Source organism: Empidonax traillii, unplaced genomic scaffold (assembly GCF_003031625.1).
Source record: "Empidonax traillii isolate 1590-97213 ecotype Southwest subspecies unplaced genomic scaffold, ASM303162v1 scaffold177:size1754471, whole genome shotgun sequence".
Classification (NCBI taxonomy): domain Eukaryota; kingdom Metazoa; phylum Chordata; class Aves; order Passeriformes; family Tyrannidae; genus Empidonax; species Empidonax traillii.
The window spans coordinates 1349159-1367911 of record NW_020955370.1 but is presented as its reverse complement, the minus strand read 5'-3'; the positions used below and the strand labels follow the sequence as shown (position 1 = coordinate 1367911).

General features: G+C 49.5%; 2 protein-coding genes across 4 annotated transcripts in view; one reads left to right on the top strand and one right to left on the bottom strand.

Annotated features, from left to right (window-relative positions):
- Positions 1–615: 615 nt before the first annotated feature.
- Positions 616–12432, top strand: WDR45B (WD repeat domain 45B). The gene is made up of 10 exons (XM_027886060.1): positions 616–877; positions 4892–4966; positions 6455–6556; positions 7108–7195; positions 7727–7821; positions 8934–9124; positions 10364–10449; positions 11102–11203; positions 11707–11828; positions 12108–12432. The coding sequence occupies exons 1-10, from the start codon at positions 811–813 to the stop codon at positions 12212–12214; spliced, it is 1035 nt and encodes a 344-aa protein (XP_027741861.1). The 5' UTR covers positions 616–810; the 3' UTR covers positions 12215–12432.
- The window catches only part of FOXK2 (forkhead box K2), a 57241-nt gene continuing 43246 nt past the window's right edge, over positions 4759–18753 (bottom strand). For 2 of the 3 annotated variants that reach the window (XM_027886051.1, XM_027886054.1), the window contains exon 9: positions 15466–17774. In XM_027886051.1, the coding sequence (XP_027741852.1) occupies positions 17578–17774 (197 nt within the window). In that variant the 3' untranslated portion in view covers positions 15466–17577. Of the gene's footprint in view, positions 4770–14081; positions 14086–15465; positions 17775–18753 lie in introns of those variants that run through there. The other variant, XM_027886053.1, reaches the window with a different exon arrangement.

Here is an 18753-nt window from a genome sequence, read left to right as displayed (position 1 = left end):
AAAGGCTGGAGCAGCACCGCTCACTGCTGGTAACTCCTGCAGCAATCCCACATGGGAATCCCCTAGGAAAGCCTGGGGCTGCAGCTGGACAGGGGGACATTTAAAAAAAGCAGAGGGGCTTGTTTCATAACTCGGCTTGGAAGGGTCCTCCCCAGGCTGCCGGGTCCATTGTCTTGCTTAGAGTAAAACTCCTCCTGAACTCCACCTGGGGTGCTCAGGGCCTCGGGTGCTGAGAACTTCCACGTTTCCGAGGCGTATTTGTGGCACTGAATGGTTGGGTCTGGGTTTTGGTTTGGTTTGGTCTGAGGTTTTGTCAAGTCAGGGCATCCCCTATTTCAGCGCGGTCCTACTGCCGTTCTTCTGCTTTCGCTCGTCTGATGGGAGAGCCGTCTGATGGGAGAGCTTTCTACCAAACACTCCTCCGGAGCTGGGAGGGGCCCGGGGGCTGCTCTGGGCCACCCATCCTCCCCTCTGACTCAGTGACTCCGGTCAATCCCGGTCAGTCCCGGTCCAGCCCCGCCGCCATTCCCGCGCCGCTCGACTGCTCTGCGCTCCTCCGCGGGCGGGTGGATGCGCTCCGCGCTCGGCAGCGCCGCCTGCCGGGGCCGGAAGCAGCGGCCGGTCTGAGGCTGGGCCCGGCTCAGGCGGGCTCGGCTGGACTCGGCTCGGCTCGGCCGGACTCGGCTCGGCTCGGCTGGACTCGGCCAGACTCGGCTCGGCCCAGCTCGGCCCGGCCCGGCTCGGGCGGGTCCGCGGCGCCAACATGGTGTGAGGGGCGGCGGGCGAGGGCGGAGGGGCCGAGCCGGAGCCATGAACCTGCTCCCGGCCAACCCGCACGGCAACGGGCTGCTGTACGCCGGCTTCAACCAGGACCACGGTGAGGCGGGGCCGGGCCGGGGATGCGGGGACCACCCGGGGCCGGGCTGGGGCCGCTCCCGGCAGCGGGCGGGGACCGGGACTCGTCTGTGCTGGATCTCCCTCGCTCCCGGGGCTGCGGCGGGAGCGGCCGAAGGAGCCGGGGAGGCCCGAGGATGGAAGGCTTGTCCGGTTGTTTTGGCTGTGGCGCGGCCCTGTGAGCGCCCAGGGATGGAGGGGTGGATGGGGGAGAGCACACGGACAGGGTTGCTGGGGCTGGGTGTGCTCGGCTGCCGCCCGAGCGTGGCCGTGTCAGAGCCTGAGCTCGGGGGTTGTTCGGGACCCGCATCGCTGGAAGGTAACTCAGAATGGCCTTTCCTCTGTGTCAGTGCTTGACATTCAAAGCCAGGGGTGTCACCGCTTTTTCCTTTCTTTTTTGCCTGCTTTGCATCTTAAAAGTCGTGGTTAACGCTGCTGATCACCCTCAGGCAAGCACAGATGCGTGTCCTGCTGCAAATCCCCACGGCATCCCCGGCTCATCTTTTCCCAGTGTCGGGAAGGGAAGGCCTGCTCCAGAAACGGGGGGGGCAGGTGCCTCATCTTTGCTTTTGCAAGACACGAATAGCACCAGGGTACGTGTCATTTTGGTGGAATAAGGAAAAGAAGCTCATCATTTTGTAACATCCTTTTGCCTTAACAAACATTGCTCTTGCCCAAGACAGTCTTGAAGCTTCTGTCACAGACTGCAGCTCTTGGACTTGTTGCTGACACTGTTGAAGTCATGTGTAAACACGATTTACTGTGTTGATTTTAGTCCAACACCTCTGGTCACATCTTGGCAGGAGCACATCAAGCTGGTGATGAGGTGTGTCTTTGCACTCTCTAAATGCTCCTCCACTGACTTGAAAAGAACAGAACAGTGTGATTTGCAGCAGCTCTGCTCTTGCCTTTGCAACAGAGGTGGAAAAAGGTTTCTGAGGATGAGCTGAATTTCAAATCTGCAGGGTCTGTAACAGAGTGGTGACATTTGGTGCTTGAGATGTGAAGGAACCGGGTTATACAGAGAGCTGTGTAAGAAGAAAATGCCTTTAGATCGTTGTTTTAGTGTAAAACTTGATTGCTGCAAAGTCTTCCATAAAATTTGTAGCACTAAATGCAAAATAATCCCTTTTTTTTTTTTTTTTTTTCTGAATAGTCACATCCAAAGTACTATGAGGAATTTGTCTTGGGAATCTGAGAGCTGGCAGTGTTCATATCCCACCCAACCTCCCCTGGCCAGGCTATTGAGTGACGACAAAAAACTTGAATTAAAAACACATTTAGCTTCCACTTGGCAGCTCCTGGGGCTGTTCCTGGTAGGAATGAGGACGTTGGCACTGCAGGTGTCACACTGACACTTTATTAGTTTAGGGCAGGTGATGTTTGGAGAGCAGGGAGGAGGGAAAGCTCCTGCTCCTCCTTTTCCTTGCCGGGAATAGAACATGAGTCACTGGAGTGCTGGGGCTCGCTCTGTGGGTGTCTCATGGATTGTCACAATAGCCTAATTCCTTAACAATTTAACACTGGCCAATCCCACAAGGATGGGAGAGCAGGAGGAACCATCTGAGAAGTCTCTCAGGGGCTGGATCTCCCTGACAGAGCAGTGAGAAGGTTGCTCTGCCATGAGCCTCCCTCCCTCTGCTGGAGTGATGCCCTTTTGCCATGGGGTGCCTTTGCCACCGTGGGGTTTTCAGTTGGAAACCAAAGAAAGTGTAACACAAGAAAGTGGAAATGGTCAGTTGTGTGAACACTCAGCCCTTGTGCTCCTGATTCCAGGCCCTTTTCCAATGCTTTCAGAGGACTAAAGTGCTTCTCAGAAATGACCATCCCAGACAGTGCTCCTGTAACATTTCTCTCTTGTCACTGTGGCAGCTGAAAGCTGGTTTGAAAACTGAAGTGTGGGTTTGTTCTGGTGTTGAAACACGTGGCTGATGCATTTGGTCCCCTCCAGTGGGCTGGGATGCTGCTTTGTAGGACCCCCCAGTGTTGGGAGGGCCCTGCGCTCTCTCCTGTGGCTTTGGACAACATTTGCTGTGCCAAGGAAAACCACCATGGCAGGAGCTGTGCCAGCTGTCCCTGCTTCCCTGGGCTTCACCGCTGCACCTCAGGCCCTGAATCCTGAGGGCTTGTCTGGGCCAAGGTACTGCCTTCAGCTTGTGGCATCTTCCAGGCTGGGCATTAATTTAACTCTCTGAGGAAGTGTTCCCTCCTCTCACACAGAAGGGCTCACAAGCTGCAGCTGTTAAATTTGTGATCCCTCTGGTAACACTGAGCTCAGCTGGGGATCCCTGAGCTCCAGAGCTGCTCCTGTAACCTGGGATTGAAGGAGGAGCAGGGATCTTCCTGAGTGTTTTTCTCTCCTGTTTGACTCAAGGGTTTCCGTGCCGGGGAGCTCCACATCCCTGTGGGTAGGGATGGAATCACATCCCCACCTTCTGCTGGGTTGTCTCCTGGTAAAAATGGAGATATTCCCAAGGCACTCAAGCAGCCCACGCCTTAGTCATGAGCTTGGCTTGCAGAAGCTGTCGTGGTGCTACAGGAGGGTAAAGTCTGGGTTTGATTGCTCTGGTAACACTCCCTTTGGGTGGTTGGGAGCTGCTGGGATCAGCACAGCTCAAACCTCACAGTGCTCTCTTACCACAGAGCAGCTTCAGCACCCTGCCCTTATCCTGGAAATTCAGCGTGGGGTTCGAAAACTGCTGCTGGAAAATGATTCTGTGGCTCTGCTGCCACGAACAGCTCCTGGGCAGCTTTTTATGCAGAGGGAAAGGTTTCCAGTGCCGGTGGCTCCCGGGTTATCCCAGTGACGCCCTGCCCGGGGCAGCAGCTTGTTGAGCTGGGAGGGCACGAGGTGCAGTGAGCAGGGGTCAGGGAAAAGCCTATTTCAATCTGGTTGTTAATCTTGCTATAGTTATTATAGTCTCATTAGCCACTCTGTGTGTGTGTTTATGCATGTAAAGAACTTTAACCACTTAATTTATTACAACCTCTTGGACAGGGTGAAGCTGTACCTGGGAGTCTTTAGGGTTGAGGGAGTAGGTCTTTCTGTATTTTGTTTTCTTCCCCCCTCCACGCTCTGGGATTTTGGGGGTATCAGGTTTGGGGGAAGGGGTGTGTTTAGACAGAGCTCCTCAGTTTTTATTTGGGAGGTTCAAATTGTTGCAGTGCATAAGAACAGACCCAGAGTAATTGGAACATCTGTTCCCGTACCTCAGAGATCTTTAACTGGATTTTTAATACATGGCACACAAATCATGTAGCAACCAACGTGCTGTCAGGCTGCTGCCAGTGACAGCAGCTGCTCCTTAGTGACTTGTCATTGCTCTGACTTCACACTGGCATTTCCTTGTACCTGCATTCCCTTAGCAGGGGAAGGGCAGGACAGGGGACTGGTACTGTGATGGCATCCACTGAAGAGGCACGTGCATAATTTTGTATGGAAAATTTCCAGAAATTATTTTCCACAGTGTTTTAATCTGGGAGTGTTTTAGTCAGAGTGTTCTACTCATGTCCTAGGTTGGACTTCAGCTATTGGCATATCATTATTGGCATTAGCAGAGTCTGAAAAGCTGTTTGAGGAGCTCTGGAAGCATCCACAGCAGAGTCATAACTGCAGGGTGAATTGAGATCTGTTGAGAAAGGAGGGGGTTTCCTTCACAATGATGTTGGGCCATAAACATTAAAGTGCTGTTTTCCTTCCCTCTGTAACACATGGCATAGCATACAGGTGGGTTGGGAATGGGTTTCCTTTCCTTCCATTGTTTTCCTTACCTGTCTGAAAACAATACCAAGACCTTTGTGCCAGGCCAGAGAACAATTCCTCTGAAGGGCTTTCACTTGCCATCCCTAACAGAGAGCCTGGGAGTGCTCTTCAGCTTGAGTGTAACAATGCAGTTGTCAGCAATGCTCTCCTAACCCTCTGGCTCTTGCTGCCTTCTCGAGTGTATCTGGCAATTACTATATGTATGTGTATATATATATGTGCTTTTTACCACAGGATGCTTTGCATGTGGAATGGAAAATGGATTCCGAGTTTATAATGCAGATCCCCTCAAAGAAAAAGAGAAACAAGGTAAAGCACTTACTTACCCCACCGTGCTGCTCTGTGTTGGAAGCTCAGCCTCCTCCTTTATTTTGCTCAGCTTTCACTGCTCCAGCCCTGGAAGGTTTTGGATAAAGCCCCAGGAAGGGCTTTCACTCGTGCCACTGCTCAGTCAGATGTCTCAGTGCTGTAATTTGCACAAGTGGCTGATGAGGGATTTGTCTCACCTGTAACAGAGTTGAGTTGGCTCTTGCTGATGTTTGCAGCCCTGAGTAGGAGAGGAGCTGGTTACCCATGAGCAGGAGTCACTCCCTGCAGCAGTCATGCACCATCAGAAGTTGCTCCTTTCTCCTGTGGTGATCTGGATGATCCAGTGTGGCAGGAAAACTCCAGCCCTTTTCCTGGAGATCTGAGCATTTCTTATGCCCAAAGTATTGTCTGCAAGAGCACTGAGAGCTCAGACCTCTAATACTCCACATCCTGCCTAAAAAATTTGGGAGGATCTTAATGCAGTAAAGCTTCTGCCTCCTGTTTTAACAGAAATCAGTAGATAAGCCGTATTAACAGTGGGGCTTTTTTATCAGAAAGCAAACAAACCCAAGTCAAAATAGGGGAAACTGAAACCCAGCCATGTGATTCTAACCCTAAATATAGCAAGTGAGCTGCTAAACAGGTTTCAGGCACTTCCAGCCTGTGGTGATAAAAGGGATTTAATAAGAGGAAAAAATATACTTAAACTAGCAATTCCTATGAAACCAGGCACACTTTTACTTTCTACTGCTGTAAAGGATTTTAGTCACTGTTCACGTGGCCAAAACTATTTTCTGCTCTTACCAGTAAATTCTGCCATAGGCACCATGCCTGGGGACTGTCACCTGTGACAGTGTGCTCAAAGGATCAGGACTCAGCCTGAAGTCCTGTGGAGTTCCTTGTCAAAACTCTCCCTGCCAGCAGCTCAGGATGGAGATAATTCCAGGACTCCCGTGGTGCAAAGTTTCCTATGAGTCAGATTGCCTTTTCCCGGTGGATTCTGAGCACTGACACAGTGTAGGTACACAGGGAGATCCTGTTCATCATTCCTGTGGATTTAAACCTGCCTGAGACAGTCCCAGCTGGAGTTGTCTGTTTGATTGTTCTCTGTGACCCAGCATGAAACCAAGTCTTATCTTTTGCAAACTCTTCCACCCAGCAGTTCCATGGTGCTCCCGTCCCAGCATTGCCCCTCAGAACTGTGCAGATAATCATTCAGTGCTCTGACACACATTACACGCTCTTAAATTGTCCCAGGTTACCACTTGTAAATATTTTAAGCCTTTTTGTCACTATGAGAATCCCTTCTCACAGAAAAACGTGGAATTTACCTCCTCTGGTTTTTAAGGGCAGCCAGGGTAGGAAGATGCTGTTCTCAGGGGCCTGGGAGATGTGCTGGATAATACGAGCTTTTCTTGTAACAGTGGTAAAAACTCGATGGCATTTTAACAGGTTCTGACACTTCTAAATAAAATGTTTGTCTTCCAGAGTTTGTAGAAGGTGGTGTTGGCCACGTGGAGATGTTGTTTCGTTGCAACTATTTAGCACTGGTGGGTGGAGGAAAGAAGCCCAAGTACCCACCCAACAAAGGTGAGCTCTGGGGAGGGACCCTGCAAACATCCGCCTTGGCCTGTGTGACTGCCCAGGGCTGGAATTGGCTGTCCTGGAGGGTGAAGGGGCTGTTGCAGCAGGTTTAGGTCACTGTGGTGCAGGGAGTTGCATCATTGCTGTGGCAGCAGGAACAGGCTGGTACCTGCAGGGACAGGTCTGAGAGACCCACTGACCTTCTCGTGGTGAGCTTTGCAAGGAGACTCTGTCCCAGCAGCCTGAGGGGGAACCTCCCTGGCTGGAATAGGAAAATATGCTACTTTTTTCCAACTACTGCATTATTTCTTTGATAATCCTCAGAGCAAACAAACAAACAAAAAAAAGCTGCTTTTCTTTAGAAAGTTGTATTTTTGTCATTTTTTGTGGTTGGAGTTTGCAGCTCCTGCCCTGCACGGGGGGGTTGATACGTGGTGGCTCAAGACCTTCAGGTTTGCAGGGTGTCCATCTCGGTCAGCCTTCTGGGGAGCTGGAAGTTGTTATCAGGGAGACAGTGTGGATCCTGATGGTCTGACACAACCTCTGCCCTGTTCCAGTCATGATCTGGGATGACCTGAAGAAGAAGACTGTCATTGAGATCGAGTTTTCTACAGAGGTCAAAGCAGTGAAGCTGCGAAGGGACAGGTGGGTGAAAACAGAAGGCTCCAAAAGCCGAGTGTGGCTTTGTGCTCTTGTTTCCAGCTGCTTGTAGAAGGGAAAAGATCCTGCTGTAGCCCCAGCAGTGACAGGTAAAACAACAGGCTTTTGGGGGCACGTGTTGGGTGTAAACAGATCACAGGTCGAGTATTCTGGGATGCGAAACCTTGGTGAAAAGCCTGGGAGACTTCCCAGCCCCCTAATGCAGGGAAATGTTCTCCTGTGGCTCCTGCTGGCTGCTTTTCTGGGTCTGGAGGAGTGTGAAGGGAATTCCAGCGGATCCCTGGAGCAGCAGCAGCTGTGAACAGCTGGAGCCTGCGTGTGCGTGGGCGGAGGGGCTGGATGAAAGTGCTTTGCAGGCTTATCCTTGTGTGGTTTTTGCAAGGCTGGGAGTCTGTTGCGGGGGAGGGCAGGAAGAACATGGCTGTTAAATCACTTGAAAGCCTTTGCAGGTCTGAATGAATGTCTGTGTCCCTGTTTTACCCACCCCAAGTCCCAGGAACTTCTGCTCTGTTTCAGAATCGTGGTCGTCTTGGACTCGATGATTAAAGTGTTCACGTTCACACACAATCCCCACCAGCTGCACGTCTTTGAAACCTGCTACAACCCTAAAGGTTGGTTTTACACGTGGGCTGGGGAGTTAAAAACAAGGTTATTCCGTTCTTGACGTGCCATTTATCTTCAGCTGCCTCACTCAGTTCTTCAGGAGTCACTCAACACTTACTGCACTGCAGTTTTGCCCTTTGGAGATGCTTTTGTTTATACAGTGGTTATTAGAATTCATAAAGACTTGGCCCAGCAAAGCTGTGTCCTGCACTCATGTTATAGATGGGATTTCTGTAAGAGCTGCTCACTTCCTTCTGTAAAGAACATGGGAAGTGGATGTCTTATGTGCTGAAAGCTTCATTATAAACACAAATAGTGCAGTGCATCATTGCAAACACTGTGGCAGTGCCACACAGTGGAACAGGGGCTGCTGGCCATGCTCCATAGATGGGGGGGATCAGTTTGGATGTCAGGGAGGTTTCTTCTCCACCAGGAGGTTATTTGGGATTGGAGTCCCCATGTTTGGGACTCTGGAGCAAACATGGAATGCAGCTCCAGCCCCCTGACTGACTGACAGGCAGGGGATGCAGGGGAAGGAGGTTGTTTCTTGTGCTGAGTCTGCAGGAATTCATTTGGCATCAGCAGGACATGTGGGATTGGTGTGATTTACCTTAAATGGGCCACAAAATGTTACACAGGAAAAAGTGCCAGTAACTTGCTGTAAGAACCAAGTTCAAACAGGAATTATTAGTAATCATCAGGATGGAGCTGAAGCTCAGATATCACCTCTGATAAACTCTTACCCTTTCTGAACCACTAAGGAGACTTCATAACTTCTTCTTTAAATGGCTTTGCTGTGATGGGCTGATGGAGCTGAGCTCTGAAAACACCCAGATGCTGGATAACCACAACTACATAACTTGGACATAAAGTGATAGGAGCAAGTGAAAATTATGCTACTCCCCTGCTTCTCTGTGCTCTATATTCATGGATGAAACATGTTTTGGGATACTGCCCAAGCATTAAAATGAGATTCTGACTTGCTCCATGTCTGTTGGCTTATTCTGAAATTACTGGTATTTTAGAAACTTACATTTGAAAACATTGGTTTATGGCAATGATCCAGTTATTCTCTTTTTTTTTTTCTTCTTCTTTTTTTTTTTTTTTTGGTGTCTTTCAGGTCTCTGTGTCCTTTGTCCAAATAGTAATAACTCTCTTCTTGCATTTCCTGGGACACACACTGGGCACGTGCAGATCGTGGATCTGGCCAACACGGAGAAGCCTCCCGTGGACATCCCGGCCCACGAAGGAGTCTTGAGCTGTATTGCTTTAAACCTGCAGGGAACAAGAATTGCAACAGCATCAGAAAAAGTAAGAGTGATGTCCCTGCCTCTGACCTACCCAGTGTTCCAGAGTCACAAACAGGAAGTCACATCCTTTGTAGGAAAGGCAGAGAAATACCTAGGGGGGAAATTTGTCACTGGAACGTGCATTCCCTTTATCTTCACTGCTCCTCTGGGATCCCCAGACACCAACAGCCAGGGGCTGTGCCTGAGGTAGTGCTTATGCTTTAGCTGACTGAAGCAGTGACTTCAGTGAGGGAAGCCTGGCCCAAGCAGCTCACAGCTTTCATGTGCTCTTCGACAGACACTGTAATTTTTTCAGAAAGCAGGGGGGGGAATCTTATTTGTGTTCTTTCACCTTTATTATTTTCTGCTTAAACTCACCCCAAACCCATTGGCTAAAGAAGTGCTTGTTGACAGCTCTGTCCTGCCAGAGGGCTTTGTTCTGCCAGGCCTTAGCCCCTGTTGTAGTCCTGGAAACAGCTTAAAAAAAGAAAATGCAGCCACAGACTCTCCTAACTAAGCTTAATGGCTACATGTCTTTTAAACAGAGTTCTTAAAGCTGCCAACTCCGTTGCTAAATAGAATCATTATCTGCTGCATTTGTATCAAGATGTTCCTTGTTTTGTATAGAGAAAAAGTTCAAACAGCTTTTATTTTCCAGCCAAACTAGGGAGTGTGAGCACAGTCAGCAAACATCCCCAGCCTGTCTCTTAAACCAACACTAAGCTGAGTTTACCAAATCTTTCTCTGCTGGGTTCTGTTACCTCCTGGTGTGTGACTGGAGAGCTGCATCTGCTAACCAGGCGTGTAACAGGCCTGCGGGTGATGATGGACAGCCTGGGCGTTAATCCTAAGACAAGTCAGCCACAGCCTGATCACACTTAGTGGGAAAGATCTGCACAGTAGCCCTGAACATGGCAGTGCTGACTGAGGGAGCACAAGTGACTGCCAGGGCCTGGGCACACTCCAGGATCTGCCAGGCAGGGCCAGGGCTGGGATGGGCCTTTAGAACAGAGCGAAGAGAAACCTGTGAGGAGCCAAGTGACAAGATTGTGCACCACAGCATTGTAACACTGTGGTGCTGCTGTGGGGGCAATCAGTGTTCCTTCCCAAAATTAAAACAGGTTCTCAAATCTAGCAAGAAGGAAACCCCCAGAGGTGTGTGCAGGGACGTACTGGTCAGGCAGACAGAATTCAGGCTGTATTCACAGATGCAAAGAGAATCTTCTGCCTTTCCTAATACAGTGCTTGATTCCTTTTCAAGGGGACCCTCATAAGGATATTTGATACTTCATCAGGGCATTTAATCCAGGAGCTACGTCGAGGATCACAGGCAGCCAATATATACTGGTATGTTCAGGTGCTGTGCTGAGCTCTGATTGCTGCCTGGGCACACAGAGCACTCACAGGGCCAGGGCTGCTCTGGGCTGGCTGCTGGGGAGGGGAGGGAGCTGTGTGGAGCCTGGCACAGGGGCTGGGAAGGAACCCTGGGTGGTGCCAGGCTGTGCCTCTGCCCAGCACAGGGGGGAGCTGGGGGTGCTGAACTTACACTGACACACCGGGAGGGCCCTGATGCTCCTGAACACTGCACAGGGACAGGAGAGCCTGCTGGGAGGGGAGTGCCCAGGACAGGAGTGACTCTCCCAGGAGCAGGGAAACTCCCACTCCTGTACCAAGCCCCAGCTGCGGTGGGAGTGTAACGTTTGCCCACTCCTTGGAGCAGAGCTCCTTTTCTTCCAGAGGTGTCAGAGTGGCCCCCACCCATGGAGTCCATGTCAGGGGGTGCTGCTGCTGCTCCTGACACTCCAGGCCCTCTTCTGAGTGCAGGCTGTTCATCCCAAGGCAGTCCTGGATTGGGGGAACTCCAGCTCCTACAGAGAGGAGCTGTTCCCACCCCAGACCAGGCTGGCAGCTGCTGAGGGCAACTGCAGCAGCAGAACTGTGTGCCAGGGGCTGTGGGTCTGTCCCAGGGGGATCCTGCAGCTGTCTGTGTTCTCTGCAGTATTAACTTCAATCAGGATGCTTCCCTCATCTGCGTCTCCAGTGACCACGGCACAGTCCACATCTTTGCTGCAGAAGACCCTAAAAGAAATAAGCAGTCAAGGTATGGATTGAGCCTTTCTGAAGCCCGGGGGGGGCCTTGAGCTTTTTAATGGCATTTAAAACACTGGCTGTGTCACTCAGTAGCAAATCCCTGCTCTGCTGGAGGCAGCAAGATCGATCTGCTGGGCTGGAGTGAAGCTGCAGATTTAGAACTGGGTGGTTAAAGTGACGAGTTCCTGCTGTCCCTTGTGGGGCTGTAGCATTCCAGTAGAGGATCAGGGTGGGTTTAGTGGATCTCAGCATGAACATACCTCATGGACACATCCCTCTACTCAAAATCAATCCCTTGGCAGTTTTTCCAGTCACTTATAAAGGTAGTTGTAGGCTCCCCCTTGCCAAGAAGGGGAATTGTCCAGGTTAGCTGATACTTCGTAAAAGATCATAAAAAGCCAGTCAGAAATAGTGTGAGCCCTTTCTCTTGTTCAGTCACTCCAGCAGTTCTGAATCCACTCTACTCAACACCTTACTAAGCTCTTCTTTTTTTTTTTTTTCTCTCTCTTTCAGTTTGGCCTCTGCCACCTTTCTCCCCAAATACTTCAGTTCCAAATGGAGTTTTTCCAAATTCCAGGTTCCCTCAGGCTCTCCGTGCATTTGTGCCTTTGGAACAGAGCCAAACGCTGTCATAGGTGAGAGCTGGAGGAGTGCCCAGGGTGTGATGGAGAGCCAGGGTGTGGGAGCTGGAGGGAACCCTCTGCTGGGACAGGGCTGCGTGTCCCTGTCAGCTCTGGCTGTCCCACTGCCCAGGGAGGGGGCAAAGGCTGGCACAGCCTGTGCTGACCAGGGCTGGGGGCCCTGGGGTCCCTCCCCAGCAGCTCTGGGTGCTCTGTGAGCCTGAAGGGAGGGTTGTGCTGTGGCTGAAGGGCAGGAAGGCCCAGCCCAGCTGACTCTGCTCGTTTGTGTTGCAGCGATATGTGCGGATGGCAGCTACTACAAGTTCTTGTTCAACCAAAAAGGGGAATGCTCAAGGGATGTGTACGCTCAGTTCCTAGAAATGACAGATGAGAAGCTTTGACTGGTGGAGGGGAGTGCACGAGTCCCAGCCCTGCCTCGGCCACTCCACACCTGAGGGACAGTTCTGAACGTCCAGTACCGATGCAGAAGTTCAGCAGAGCTCACAGAGAAGCCTGGCCCAACATGATCACAAGCAGCTCTGAAGTAGTGGACTACATATGTTTGTTCTCATTTCTGCAAGTATTCATCATTAAAATCTCTTTGGGTTACTGTCACCAACTCAAGTTTTCAAGATGTGGCTTTCAACAAGCTTGTGCCTGCTGGGTTTCTCTCACTCCAGACTGTGACATGACCTGGCTCCAGCACCGTGCCTGCCCCCGGGGCAGCTCTGCAGGGCTGCCCACCCCAGGGCTGGGGAGAAGGGATGTGAAACCACAAGAGTTCAGCGTTGCTTTTCTTCCACTGCACGGCTGGCAGGGGGGAAGGCTCTGGGTGATGCTCCCTCTGCCAGCCTGGCCAGCAGCAGAGGTGACAGGGGACACCTGCAGCTCGAGCTCTGCTTGTCCCCTGCCTGTGCAGGGGGCTGGGTGGGGGCAGTGGGGGGGCCCAGCCTGTGCAGGGGAGGGATCAGCACGAACTGCCCAAGGTGCCAAACACCAGAGCAGGGGAGGAACCTCTAGGCAGGGGCTGAGCTGACCCCCTGGGTGAGCACAGCAAACACCCAGGGCCCCTGAGCTGTGGAGGTGATTCCTCCTGTCCCCAGGCAGCTGCTCCAGCTGTAAATCCCCCTGGGTGCTGCTGTGCCAGCTGTGCTGCCAAACTGCTGCCAGACCCTGGGGCTGGCACAGGCTCTGTCCATGTCCAGCCCAGGACTGAAGGAGCTGGCAGGAATCCACATCAGCAACGGCTTTAAAACCTCCAAACCTGTCTTGTTTTTCTTTGAGCTGTCGCATCCTAAAGCTGCTGGCCCAGGACAGGTAGGTTAGACTGAACCCACTCACCTGTGCGCTCTTCCCCAACAACTGTTACCCTATTTCCTGCTGACCTAAGGCACAAGCTCTTAACCCAGAACCCAAGATTAGCCCCAAGCTTGGCCTCTGTGGCACTAAACCCTGGGGCAGGGAGGTCCTGCTCTTCTGGACTCTTTAATTTCACAGATGCTTCAGCCCTGACACGCCAGTTCACTCCCACCTTGTTTAGCTGCAAACTCTGACAAGTCCCTTTTAGTGTCACGTAACCTACTAAGGACTAACTTACCATGTTGATGTCAAGGTTGCATGTTGCTTTTATGTGTATTTAACCACAGGAATTGTTTTGCACACTTATTTGTAATATGTTATTTCTTTTAAATAAAAGTGACTAACTTTGCTGTATTCACTGATGGTCACAGCCCAAGCTTCCATTGCTCCAGGTTTGGGGAATAAACACCTACACGAGTCAGGAGTGGTGGCTGGTGAAGGACAGGAGCTGAACCCGCTGTGTGAAGAGGGGACAGGAACAGATGGGGCACAGACCTTGGTGTTTATCCCAAAATAAGTCCAAACCAGTTCCTGCTCAGCACTTACCACTCCCCACAGCTCCTGGGCTGAGGCTCCTCACCTGGTAACAGCTCTATCAGCAGGACTGAGTGGAACTGTCATCTTCCCAGAGAAGGATGCAGGGCAAGAGCTGGAGACCACTGTCCAAGCGTGATGGAAATCCCCTCTCACCAGAGCAGGCAGGAGCTGCTCAGGATCCCACCAGTGGGACTCGCTTTGAAGAGCAAGGAGAGTCCTGAACTCCACCACCCTGTGCTGCTCTGCACATCCTCCCCTCTGGAGCACCATCCCCCTGCCCTCCCATCCCAGTTATCCTGGAGCTGACAGGAATCTATGAGCTGTTTGGTGGGAGATTTAAACTCTGCTGAACTTGTAACACTTCCTCCAAACATCTGCTCCAGCGTGGCAGCAGGATGAGACCACCACACCTGCGTGGGCAGCCAGCAGTGCTGCACTGACCGTGGGATCCACTAATACCAAACGGACCTGACCTCCAACTCCTCCTCCTGGTACTGCCTGCAGATCTGCACCGTTCAGCACACAGGCTGTCCTGCAGGGATCCAAATCCACCAAAGGAATGAGTGTTCCCACCTGGCTTTGGCTCCAGGTTGCTCTGCCAGGACTTCATCCCATCGCTCGCAGCTGCCCCGCGTTCCGTGGGTGAATTTACCCAGCATTTGCACAGCTCTACAATCAAATGAACAGTGTTTAGTCAGTCATTTTTCTGGAAAATAAACAGCACTTTCAGGATTACAGCCCACTGATTGATGGATTGAGTGACTGATGGCACACACGGCCACGGTGCTGCAGGCTGGGATCACCCCCAGCCACGAGGACATGGCAGGATTTGCACAGTAAGTCTAAAACACGACTGTTCCTGAAACAAAGTATTCCCACCAGCATCTGCTGTCTAAGTACATGGATTATCCATTTCTTTTCCTTCTCTCCCCGTTTTCCTCCTGCAGCACCTGTGTCACAGTTCAAAATCCTGACAGAACTGAACAATGAGCCACTGCAATAAGTTCTGTGGCAATTCCAAGTGTTTGCCAGCACAAAGCACGGAACACGAAGATTTCTCTCAGAACCTTTGGGTATCCACACTGAAGTGACAAATACAAGATCAACCAGTACAGCTGGCAAACATGAGACACGAGCAGTTCCTGCAGACGGGGCCACCCCACACCTCGGAATGCCGGGCTGGCTCCCCATGGCTCCCCTGCCTCGTGGCACAGTAACAATTACACCATTTCACTGCCTCCACATTAGGCATTTTATTTTTTTTCTCCTTCCCAAGCCTCTGTTTGTTTGAACAAGCCAATGACTCTGGTCTGGTCAGCAGGAGATCAGGGGGAATTTCCCCCACAGCCCGCTCAGACCGTTCTGTTCCAGGAGCAGGTTCTGCTCTTTGTGCCCCGAACGCCCCAGCCCTTCCCAGCAGTTCCACAGCCCTCCGATGGCTTCTCCCCAACTCCTGGAAGCACTGACATGAAAACCTGACCAGCAGAGCTTTCCTGGTTGGTGGTCAAAAGCATTTCCCCAGCTCTGATGAGAAACAAAGGGAATGTAACAATTCTACGTGCACCAACCTGTGAACCCCCGGCAGGGCCAGTCCCAGCCCCATCCATGCCCGTGGCTCCTGGGACGGTGTCAGGAAGGGACACCTTGGCTTGTTGGGTCTGACACTGTCCTGTGGCACTGCCAGCAGAAACTGCATCAGTCACCCCAAAATATACATCAGTATTTCAAACACACTTGTTGAGGAATTTCAACTTAGTTAATTTGCTGAATAAAATTTAATTTTATTTAAAAAATCTTATACACTATTATTCACCTAGCCCTAGTTGTGAACAGATTCTCACTTCTGAAAATAAACCACATTCTAGTCAATTCATTCAACACCAAATTAAATTACTAGTACTGGATTTTTTTTTTCTTAAAAAAAGTATGTTAAAACTTTACTTTTTTTTTTTATTTTATTTTTAAAACCTCTAAAGAAAACGTTGCAATTGTACAGAAATGCTTCTTTTCAGGTTATGCTTTCTTTTTTTTTTTTTTTTTAAATGCCTGTTATAAATCCAGCTTGTGTAGAGTTTTTTTTTTTCATAGTTTTTTAATATGTATTATCTGCAGAGACATTGTAACAGTTCCATTGTGTGGATGAACACAAAACTTGTACAGATTTCTCATATTTGGTCTTTAGGTAAATAGTTTCCAAAAGCTGCCTAAAATAACCACTCCAAACTGTTCAGTCCATCGTGAAAATACAGTTTTTTTTCCTTTCACGGCGGGAAAGGAAATATAAATAATGCATCTTTATTACAGAACAGGACAAAAAACCAGATTCCCACGAAGCCAACGCTTCCACTCACCTGGCTGCAGGAGGAACTAAGACGTCATGTGAGTTGAAGACTGAACAGCAGCCTCGTTTCAATTGATTTTTGAAATGTAAAAGTGGAATCTATTACCACATTAAAGTGAGAAATTACCGATACATTTTAAAATGTTCAACTGCAGAACACACACTTAAAAAAAAAAAAAAATAATAATTATAATAATTATTACCATAATCTGGTAGCCACTGTTAGAAAACCACAACAGCTACTGGTCATGGAGACCCCGCAGGTCAGTGTCTGACATCGAAGTGTTACGGAGAAATGGGGCAGATTAATTTCTACTCAAGGGTGCTTAAGCTTAAAAATATCGAATATACCTCTGACAAGATAATTTTTACTCTTTTTAAAAGGACTCGTGATAAAGAATTTCCTCTTTCTAAATGAAGAACAGTCTGTTATCTTAAACATACACAATATTAAGCGAGACTCTTGTTTTACTTTAGACTGGAAAAATATGCCAGGGACAGTCAAAGTCAACACAAAGTAACAAACAGCAAAAGGTAGCAGAGAGAGAAACAGGTAAGTGCAGCTCTGGTCAAATCCATAGCAGTTCTTTACGTCAGTTAACGGCTCATTTACATCAGAGTTTCTAATCAGTTACATGCAAGCCCAAAGAAGCGTTTGATCACTACACATGGTAATAAAATTTGATTAAATTTATCAGGCAACTGCTAAAATATGAAAATTTGCAGATGTAATAAAGTAGCTTTATCTGAACTTGAACAGGACAGACAAAAGTAAAATCATTCCGTTGGTTAAAAAAACCCTACATTCAGTTTTTTTACCGAACAAAATTTCACATGAAAAGTATTTTGCGTGATTCCAAAGTTTCCGGAGTAGAAATGGAGTGATTTGAAATGCCAAAGACCCCATCGTTCTGCAAAGAAATGAAAAATACACCTCCAAAATTTTCTAATTCCACATGTGAACAACGAAATACTGCATTTATCTACCAACAACTGCATGGGTGGGTGGTTCGGAAAGGCGTAGCTGCCACGGTGTCGGAATGGCTCCTGCCTCTGTTCCCTTTAGGAATTTACAATCGTCAAACCAGTCACACTAAGCGCTATCATGCTGCCGTTACACTGAGCTCCTCAGTCCTGGAAATCATCTGACAGGTCCTGGTAAAGCTGCAGCCCCCCCCCAGCACACACAGAGTCCGGCGGGGCAGGAGCAGAGGGGGAACAGCCTCTACAACAACACGGGTTCTGCAGTTTGGACTTTTTTAAATTACCAAGGTTTTTAAGGCCACCTGTGTTGGGTTTTTGTTTTCAGTGCTGAAAGTTGAAGTTCTGATCACAGGGCCCCTTTCCCCACTGCGTGAGAACATGTTCCAACGTTTTAGGTGTTAAGATTTTTTTAAGTGTCTCCTTTTGGCACCACGGAGTTTGTGTCTGTTTTGTTTTTGTGTGGTTTTTTTTTTTTTTCTTAAAAAAAAAAAAAAGGGAAAAAAAAAAAAGAAGAAGAAGAAAGAAAAAACTCCCCCTAAGTTTCTAGTTCTGACTGCCTTTGTCACTCACTGCCACGGGTGGGGTGTCCACATTCACAGCTATGACTATGCTCTCTCCATCCTCTGTTTTGATCCGTTTGAGTTCCTGCTGTTCCGTCTGGTCTCCGTTCTGCCGCTTGGTGGGCAGCGACGCCGACGCCGATGCGTGGGTGGCCAACATATGCAAAGGACTTGCAGCAGCTGGAAAAGAGGGAAGAGAAACCTCAGCACCCCTGCACTGCCATTAAATGGTCAATTCCTTTACTGGTTCCACGTGGAGCCCAGGTGATATTTTTTTTTTCTGGGAGGTGATTTGTTTATTCTGCACAACCTGAAGGATGTTTTCCCCAATCACTCAACGTTCACACTGATTTGGGCACAGGGGGGAGGACAGGAGAGCAGCTTCATTTGGTCACTGGAGAACTGAAGGCAGGGCAAGACTCAATGACTGGAAGCAAATCAACACCATAACTTGTGACAAAACTGGGAAGTGGATTCACAAACCCCTTGGTAGGGTCTGGCCATGTCTCTGGTCACTGCAGATGTGTGAGGTGGCCTGGAAGGAGAACAGCACCATGCCAGATCCAGCTGGGGCTGGATACCGATCCTGATACTGCAGGAAATCTCTGGAATTCAGAGCCAAGAGATGCACAAGACACAAGCAGCAGTTCCCCTGGCAGGGGTAACAGGGCATTTGCCCACAGGGTAAGGGCAGGGCTGGAACAAGCACCGGTGGTAGTTGGACACATGTGATTAGATTCAGATCCACAATTGTATTAGATTGATAGAAAAATACAGTTCAAATATCCTCTACTAGATTTTCATCTCCCTTCATGGAAGAGACAGCACAGGGCACCGCTAATGGGCAAGTCCAGGCCTCCAACCCTCAAGACCCTCAGAGGTTCCTCTCTCTGCCCCTGATCAGCCCCTTCCTCAATATTATTAATATTATTAAATCAGCCATTCAGTGAATGCAAAATACTAATTCCAGATGTACTCATTTACTGCATTTCACAAAACTTTATCTAGGCATTATCAAACCACCTGTGTTTTTCCTGCTCCCTCCTCTCAGCACTTCACTGACATTATCACAGCGTTCCCTGCTAGTGGAGCTGAAACATCCAGTCCATGAGAAATTATTATGGGCTAAAACTGTAATTTGTTCATAGCAAGCCATCCT

Bases quoted from the DNA above. Each gene is read 5' to 3' on its own strand.
- WDR45B (XM_027886060.1), top strand. From the start codon at position 811: ATGAACCTGCTCCCGGCCAACCCGCACGGCAACGGGCTGCTGTACGCC. The intron at 4,967-6,454 runs GTAAAGCACTTA...TTTGTCTTCCAG, and splicing joins CAAAGAAAAAGAGAAACAAG to AGTTTGTAGAAGGTGGTGTT. The intron at 7,822-8,933 runs GTTGGTTTTACA...GGTGTCTTTCAG, and splicing joins AACCTGCTACAACCCTAAAG to GTCTCTGTGTCCTTTGTCCA.